At 41.1% G+C, this 9,031-nt stretch overlaps 1 protein-coding gene across 3 annotated transcripts in view; it reads left to right on the top strand.

The window, feature by feature from the left end:
• Positions 1-2,272: 2,272 nt before the first annotated feature.
• The window catches only part of LOC124117560, a 93,295-nt gene continuing 86,536 nt past the window's right edge, over positions 2,273-9,031 (top strand). For all 3 annotated transcript variants that reach the window (XM_046479503.1, XM_046479502.1, XM_046479501.2), the window contains exon 1: positions 2,273-2,541. In XM_046479503.1, coding sequence (XP_046335459.1) covers positions 2,285-2,541 — 257 coding nt within the window. In that variant the 5' untranslated portion in view covers positions 2,273-2,284. The remainder of the gene's footprint in view (positions 2,542-9,031) is intronic.

The following is a 9,031-nucleotide window of genomic DNA, read 5'->3' as shown; positions in this document are numbered from 1 at the left end:
AGTGTTAAGTTCCCTGGGATAGGATGTCTCACTGACTACTGGCTCCTTTATCCTATCACCACGGTCAATCATTGATGAAATTAACTTTGCTTCTTTATACCTATTCTCAGCTTATCTTAAGTTTCTTTCTTTAGCAACCTGTGACAACCTACTTTCCTTCTCTTTCTTGATACTCCTCTCCAATCTCTCTTCTCTAGCTCATGTCTTGTTTCAGATGCTTCATCCTCCATATGCTTAATGTGAACAGCGATATCTCTATCTTCTTCTAAGTTAACGTTTATGTTTTACTGCCTCAAGTTCAGCAGTTTGCTTATCACTTAGTCTTGACAAAACGAAAGAACTAGTAGAATGTGCACTTCCCACACTTATTTCCGATCGTGTGGTCATTATTTCATCAAGTTCATGATTCATGCCAACTACATAATCTGACAAATAGGCAGGTGGTCGTCTGCGCCTGGACGAAAACCGTACGGGGTGTCCGTCTCGCGAACGCGACAGTGTTTCACCGAGCATATCATTGTCATCACTGTCCAAGTTCATAATTAGGCACTGTACTTACATATCCGGCTCGCAGGACCATGAAAAGAAGACGAAGAAGTCCTCGGCAGTTATTCAGACCATTTAATGGCGTTTTTTTCATCCTCATAGTCATAGGCAAGGCATGGCAGTTTGTCAACACATTCACACGGACAGCACGAGGTTACATAAAAAGTATGAATCGGGTGCATACAACTGTCGAACCGGAACGGAATGGCAGACAAATGAAATCACATCCAACGACATGTACACAGCATCAGCAATTGGCGAACAGTCCTACTATTCTTACTATTATTGAACAGCATTCATTCATCACTTTATGACAATATGCCTTGCTTGGCTGGTTACCTTTAGAATCCCACATGAATTCAAAAAAGTTGTTTTTCCGTGGTCTTCTATGCAATTGCGCTTACCATCTTTTTCCTATAAGAAGATTTTTCTCACCAAACTTTCTGATATAGACACAAGTGCTCGAATATCAATTTTGGCTTCATTCCTGATCTTTGTAATATTCTTAAGAAAATATTCTCTTGAGAATTATCTTGAGACGTTTCTCAACTCAGGCATTTTTCAAAAACAGGCAACCTGGAAAAGCAAAGCAAAAAAGCAGTGAGGAACTTCTAAATTGCATCCTGGAGACAAAGACTATTAACTGACCCGGACACAAGTCACTCTATTACTCCCTGACGAGACACCCTATGTTACATGGAGCGTTGCAAGAGAGTGTCCAACTCTGAAGACTGCTGCCAGTTTTGCTGTCAACTTGTGGACAGTGCAACTATTTTGACTCCTGCTATAGTGATTTACTGACACATTTGATATGTCCATATGGTACTATGGACAGGTTCAGAGGCAATCTATAGTGTGACATATCATGCATTGATCCAATCTATAGTGTGACATATCATGCATTGATCCAATTTATAGTGTGACATGTCATGCATTGATCCAATCGAGACTATTGTTGAACTCAGATAATGCTCTAGCTGCCTGTTTACTGTCATGTACCCCCAGCGGTTCGGTTCGACTTACAAAGATATTATTTGCTAAAACTGTCATCAAAAGAAGGTATTATTTAGAGTTCTATACAATATTATTGTTGCATGATTCAAAGCTCTATGTAAATGTGTACAGATGAAGGCATGTAAGCTATTTATGTGAGGTAAAACTACTTATTGTACTTGGAAGAACAAAAGTCTAAAGATTACTTGTTACATTTCGACCTAACTCAACAGATCAACAAAAACATGTCTGTCTTCTAAGACTTTATCCAAATTTTTTTATCGATACCCGGTGTCTTTCATACATACCAGGTTATATCACCTGTTTCTTATCAATAGGATTTCGAATGCAATTATTTTGTATAAATAGGGAAAATATGGTATCAAGTTAAAACCTCCAAACACAACCTATTGAAGCTCTCGGTAACATCACAGAGCTCCGCGAACGGGATATCGCTGTGAGGAGCTTGTTATAGACTGGGATCCTGCCTACTTAAACACGCGCTAAGCTGGCGTCGCGTAGCAAAAGTGGAACCAGTTTATCTCAGTTTTGGTTTTACTCTCGTTACACAAGTGAAATATTGTTTGTGTCAATATATTATGAATATGAATCATGAAATGAATAATTAAGACATTTTGATAGTTGTTATAAATATATTTATTGTGTTTTTACTATCTTACTTAATGTTGCTATCTGCATGTTATTAGAAGTTTGAGGCGATCTTCCTCGAGATTACAGTTTCAAGATGGCAGCCTCCACAGAAAGTTCGATTCGTGTCAAACTTTTGTTTAAGCATATTGACATAAACCCTTCATGGTTTTGTGTTTATGTAAAGGAATCTTTAAAAGTGTCTGATGTTGAGAAGAGAATAATTTCAAAGTTTGGACTCTGTGAAAAACACGTAGAGTTATTCGTATCTGGTTGCAGATTGCCATCATGGGAGACCACTTGTGTCCTGAGAGAAAATGACATCGTGCACGTGTTTCTGCAAAAAGCTAATGAGTACGTAGAATCTGTGGCATTGACTGTGACAGTATATCGGGCGCAGTTTATTATTGGCTAGGCGGGATTAGGTTCCGCCTGCCGACTGTGTTTCTCGCTTCACGGATCTCCGCGCATACCTCTTCGATTGCAACTCTATCCTTAGCCCTCGGATCCCCTTTCGGCCTACCTTTAGAATACAGTACCACAACTTTTTCAAACATGTGACAATACCCTATGACGTAATTTGTAGTATAGTCGTTTTCAGTTCGTGCCATATCGGCTCATTCCTCACCGCTCGGTATCTTGTAGATTACGGCGAATAGGACGAGTGTGCCAAATGGCCTCGGGATCATTCGTAAGTGTCCGTAGCCTAAAGTCATGAGACACCATGCCTACCCGTAACCTTCGTAGGTGTCCGTCACCTTTTCGACCCTTTTCGTTCAGTTCCTTGACATCATAGGGATGACTAGGTAAATTTGCGCTTAGTTTCACAGTGTGGAAGTAGCTCAGTCGGTTAGCTGTCGGGCTAACAATCCGAAGGTCTCGAGTTCGCGTCTGACGGATTCTCACCAAAACTGGTTGCTTGCCTTTGAAACATGTGACCTACGGCAGAGAACGTCCTCACGAGAAGTTGTGGTATTGTATTCTAAAGCTGCTCCCATTAATTTTCATTATTATGCACAGGAATGCAGTTGATTAGGTATATTATATTGGCGCTGAACACATCCAAATGTTGCTGTTTTTTGGGTAGGTTAGCCCGAACTCTATCCTCAGCACTTGGGTCCCCTTTGCAATGAATCAACCCTAGCTTACCGGTGAAGATCTGGCATAGAATAGGTCTTCAGTAACCCATGCTTGTCGTAAAAATCGACTATAATTGACGTAAGAGGTGACTAATGGGATCTGGTGGTCAGACTCGCTGACTTGGTTGATGCATGTCATTGCATCCCAATTGCGTGGATCGATGCTCGTGATTTCAATCAATGGGTCGTCTGGTCAACTCTTGATTATTTACAGACCACCATCATATAGCTGGAATATTGCTGACTACAGTGTTAAACAACAAACAAAACAAAAACAAACAAATGAACCCTAGCTTTATGATCATTTGGGTTAGGTATCTGTACAGTAGCTATTATAGATTCTATAGCGGCTCCTAATATTCTTCACACTAAAACTTCAAGAAAAAAGGATGAAATGGTTCAGTGTTGGCTTCTGGAAACTGTCCTGGAACATTCACACAAGAACTGATTCAAAAGAGAACTCACTCTTGTATCGTCACTAACCATGCTAATGCCTCCCTTGTTCCTTACAATTATCCACATTATCCTTACAGTGTTTCCTACCACACTTTTCAGTCACAAAAATCACCTGACATATTATTAAATTCCATGTCATTTCATGCGTACCTGCGCGTTTGACATCTGACACATGACGTCAAGAACCGTTTTCAGTTCGTGCCATATCGGCTCATTCCTCCCCACTCGGTATCTTGTAGATTACGGAATGGGACAAGTGTGCCAAAGGGCATCGTAATCACTCGTCAATGTCCATAGACTAAAGTCATGAGACACCATGCCTACCCGTAACCTTTGTAAGTGTCCGTCACCTATACGACACTTTTCGTTCAGTTCCGTAACGGCATAGAATAGGTACCTTTGCACTTAGTTTCAAAGTGTGGACATAGCTTAGTTGGTTAGCTGTCGGGCTATCAATCCAAAGGTCGCGAGTTTGCATCTGACAGGTTTTCACAAAAACTGGTTGCTTGTCTTTGAGACAAGTGACCTACTGCACCCCTTTTCAATCATTAGGGTTAGGCACCCCTTTACAAAGTAATCCAATGTAATATTAGCATGAGGAGGAAACTCAGAAAATATGGCTCCTGCACATGCGCTTAAAGGTAAACAATCGGGTGCTGATGACTCAGTAAATGAGCATTAGTTATTTAAGGTTGTTCCTGTGGTAGGGGGTTGGCTAAATAGATTAACTCATTAGCGTAGCTTCAAGCTGGCAATGTAAGTTTGATCCTCCACGCAGCGCTAACTGTAATCAGGAAAAAATGCTCCTCATAAAGTGCACTTCTCCCTCCCGGTCTAATTTCTGTCTCATAATTTCATGTGCATAAAACATGCTCAATGAAAGATTTTTTTTGTTTTAAGGGAGATCTGTGGAATCAGAACTTATTTACCCTCATGCTGGGTCTGGCAGTTATACTGCCATAAACTTCACTCCCTATCCCCCAGACACAAGGACAACTGTCACAAGCGTGGAATGTCTGACCCTTACCCCATGTTAAAGCATATTGAAAATAACTGACCTTGTACTTACTTACCTTTTGTTTAAAAAAACAAAACAACATAAGACATTAATACAACATATATACCCATGTCATAGTTTTCTCGCTAATCACATGAACAACTGTAAAACATCTCATTCACTTATAAAGGACAACTTTATCTTAAAAACAAGCCATCATCTGAGTATTTACAATTTCTGTGCGGCGCCACACCCCTCTTTATAGTTCAACATATTCAAGATAGAAAACGTATAATGTCCAAAAACCTGTGATCCGATGATAATTGTATTGTCAATTAATAATAAAGGCATATATACTGAACAACAAAAGTTCCTGTGACATTGAATAAGATTTAATGCAAAGTGATAATTTTTACGAAATCTGAAACAATATCGGTTTGCAACAGATAAAAGACTCCTGTAAGTGTTCAAATGGTTTAATTTGTCATACTGACTTCAGAAAATGCGTGATTTCATAAAAAACATGAACATGCCAAAATGTCAGTAACGTTTGTGTCCACCTCTGGTTGCGATGCAAGCAACACATCTTCGTCTCATGGAATGGACCAGGCATCACACAAAGTCCTGTGGGATATCTGTCCATATCTGCTGGAGCATGTTTCGAAGTGCCTGAAGTGTCTTTGGAACACGTGGTAGACGTCGAAGGCGCCGATTCATCTCATCCCACGTGTGCTCGATTGGTGAGAGATCAGGGGAGCGAGCCGGCCAGGGGATGACATTCACGTTGTTTTGTTGAAGAGAATCCTGAACAAGTCGAGCAATATGAGGCAGGGCGTTGTCATGTTGAAAGGTAATGCCTGGGCCATGATGACGCAAAACAGTAGAACAACAGGGCTGATGATCTCGTCGCGGTTGCGATGTCCATTGAGATTTCCCTCTACCACTATCAAATGGGTCCTCTGTCTTGCTGTAATCCCAACCCATACCATAATGCTGCCGCCCCAGAACTGATCTTCTTCCATGACACAAATATTGACGTAACGTTCACCTCGACGTCGGTACACTCGAATCCCTCCATCGCTGTGGCTGAGGTGAAAACGAGACTCGTCAGTGAATAGAACTTGTACCCACGGCCGTCCAGCATAGACGCTGTCTGCACCACTCTAGAAGTGCTTGACGGTGGTTTCCTGTCAAAATGGGACGTCTGGAGGGTCTTCTGGTGACAATCCCTGCACATCTGAGGCAACGACGTTGTCTTGTCGATTATTGGTTAGGCGTGGCCTGCCACTCCGAGGATGGTCTCTGACTGCATTCGTCTGTTGCCAACATTGCCATAAACACCAAATGGTGTTTCTGTGGACGTTAAATTGTCTTGCAACATCACGTTGACTCGAACCTGCTTCAAGCATACCAGACGCTCATTTTCAGACAGGCGTGGCATTTTGTCATGTTGAATAATTGCGTTATTTTGTTGTTTTGCATGGGGGTGTGCTTAAAGTCAACTTTTGCATGGAATGCATGCTTTTTTTGTAGCAGTTGCGTTTTTGTGACTTGATTCCATACATGTACTAAAATATTGAAAACCAAACTTTACTTTTTTGAAAAATACACTAAAATATTTGTATCACAGGAACTTTTGTTGTTGAGTATATGATGCTGAAAGCTCTGATCGAGAACAGCACTGTACATTCTCTTGATTGACACAAAACTTTGAGAGCATTTCATTGGTCCATGAAATATTACTTATTAAATTCACACATTTAAAGTTGAAATTCACATTTACACTTAATACAGTCCATATAATGAATTTTCAAATTAACACCATACAGCCTATAGGTGTTTCACAATACACTAACAGTCCATGAGATTCACAAATTTGCACTTAAGAAAGATCACTTTAGAGTCTCTGAATAATAAACAATATTTGGCACATAAACTATTAAGCGTTCTATAATACTGAACACTTGAAATTAAAGTCATTGATAGTCTCTCAGCTTAGCGAGCTTAGCGACGACTTGGCCACTCCTAGTTACGGTCTTGGCTGGCGTTGTTGACTGGTACTTGTATGGTTGGTGTTGACTCCATGGACGGTTTGGCTGTCGTGGTCGACATTGGCAGACAGGTTGCTACAATTGGTGACTTTGATGTGACGACTTCACGTGGTGCTGCTGGCATACTCGGTGCTGGTATGGAGATGTCTGGTACGACGGGTTTACTGATTACTGTTTCTCTGAGGTTTCTTCTGTAGGTGCGTCCGGTCTCCGACTGCACAATGTACAATCTAGGTGTGGCATGTTTCTGTACTACTCTGTCAGGCATCCAGGAGTTATTTCCTCTTACCATGACTCTATCTCCTGCTTCTAGTGGTTTCAGATAAGTGTTACCTTTGTAATGTTTGTTTTGACTGACTTGTCTCTTCTGGAGTAGGTTTCTGTCTTGTTCTGTATGTTCAGTGCTTAGTAATGGGTTTGAGATTGGTACAGTTCCTCTCAATCTCCTCCCCATGAATAATTGAGCAGGAGACTTTCCTATCCCTTAGATAGGACTGTTTCTGTAATCCAAGAGTCCCTTGTAAGGTTCAGATGCTTTCTTCTTCTACTCCCAGGTGTGAACTATGAATTCTCTCAAGCATTTCTTTTCTGCTACTATTTGGCACCACCAGTTTTGTGTCCTTTAAACACTAAACCATCCACACATGTCAATTCTTCTCTGTATGTCCAATACTGTGTTGCTTAAATACTAGCTTCACTTGGCTGGTCAGGCCATCCTTCCATTATGTAGTCTCTGACTTCTGTCAACATGCTGTCTTTAGCTGTAGCTGATTGTAACATCTTCAACTTGGTATCTGTGACAGGGAGATAACTGATCATATTGACATCAAGTGTCTCTGTTTCATACGATTCCTTCAAGAAATTTCTGCTCAGGTGATCAGCAAACAGGAGTTCTCTTCCAGGTCAGTAATTTACGTTCAGATCATATCGTTGTAGCATCATCATAATCTTCTGCAGTTGAGGCAGAGCTTCGTGAAGGGGCTTTCTGAAGATAGCTTGTAATGGTTTGTGATCGGTCTCGACATCAGCCTTTCTCATGTAGATATATTGATGAAACTTTTGACATCCGAGATTCGGGTTGTAGAAGGCTAGTAGTGGTGCTTGTGTTGTGATTTTCTTCAGTTGTTGGAAGCAGTTTTCTTGTGTGGTTCCCCAATGCCAGGCTGCTTTTTGTGGTTGACTCACTGTGACTTATAGTAATCTGACGTAATCCTCTTTGGAGATTTCATGTCCGACGTACTGCACTCGGTCGACTTTGAACTTGCGCTTACCGGTACTCTTGTGAAGCTTCAGGTTGTATTTTCTGGTTCGATCGAGAAGCTTCTTCACACGTTCATCATGGTTTGTGTCATTCTTTCCCCAGGTGAGAATGTCATCCATTATTGGTTCAACTCCGTCGAAGTCTGCTACCATGCTTGATATGATTCTTTGGAAAACATCAGGTGCTGATTTGATTGCAAAAGGCAATCTTGTAAATCTGTATCGCCCGAAAGGTGTGTTGAAAGTGCATAGCCTCGATGAAACTTTGTCAAGGCAAATCTGCCAGAACCCGGAACTTGGAGAATACTTTGGCCTCAGGCTTCACTGCAACAACTTTTTCGATGGTCTTTAATGGATAGTGCTCTCGTTGAATGGCTCTGTTCAAGTCTGAAGGATCAATGCAGATTCTTATCTTGTTCAGTTTCACGAAGACAGTCATGCTGTTTACCCATTCTGTTGGTTCGGTCTGTCTGACGATTACTCCGAGCTGTTCCATGCGATCCAGTTCTGTTTTGTGGGGAGGATGAACAACTGGTGTCTGTTCCCAATTCAGTTTGATGGAATGTGTACCTGGAAGACATCCCAGTCCTTCAAATACGTCTTCATATTTTTTCATGAGATCTTAAAATCTTTCGGTGACTGTTCTTTGATTGCGTAGACACGTTGAATTAAGCCAATTTCGATGCATGTTTCTCCACCCAGTACTGGAATTTCATCAGTGTTGATGATGTTGAACAACACTGAATGAATGTCATTTTTGCCTTTACTGTGACTGGCAATCTCATTAAAATCGGATCTTAGTTTTCGCTACCGCTAAACAAAGATCTGACGACATCCCATTCCGGTTCACGTCAGAATGATCCCTCGAGAACTTTGACCGATCAATGAAATGACTGACAAGAAATCGACATTAGCAATCAGAAGGCAGTTTTCTCAAGCTT

The sequence above is a fragment of the Haliotis rufescens genome, unplaced genomic scaffold (assembly GCF_023055435.1).
Source record: "Haliotis rufescens isolate VD_foot unplaced genomic scaffold, xgHalRufe1.0.p SCAF_28, whole genome shotgun sequence".
NCBI lineage: Eukaryota > Metazoa > Mollusca > Gastropoda > Lepetellida > Haliotidae > Haliotis > Haliotis rufescens.
This window is presented reverse-complemented; position numbering and strand designations above follow the sequence as displayed.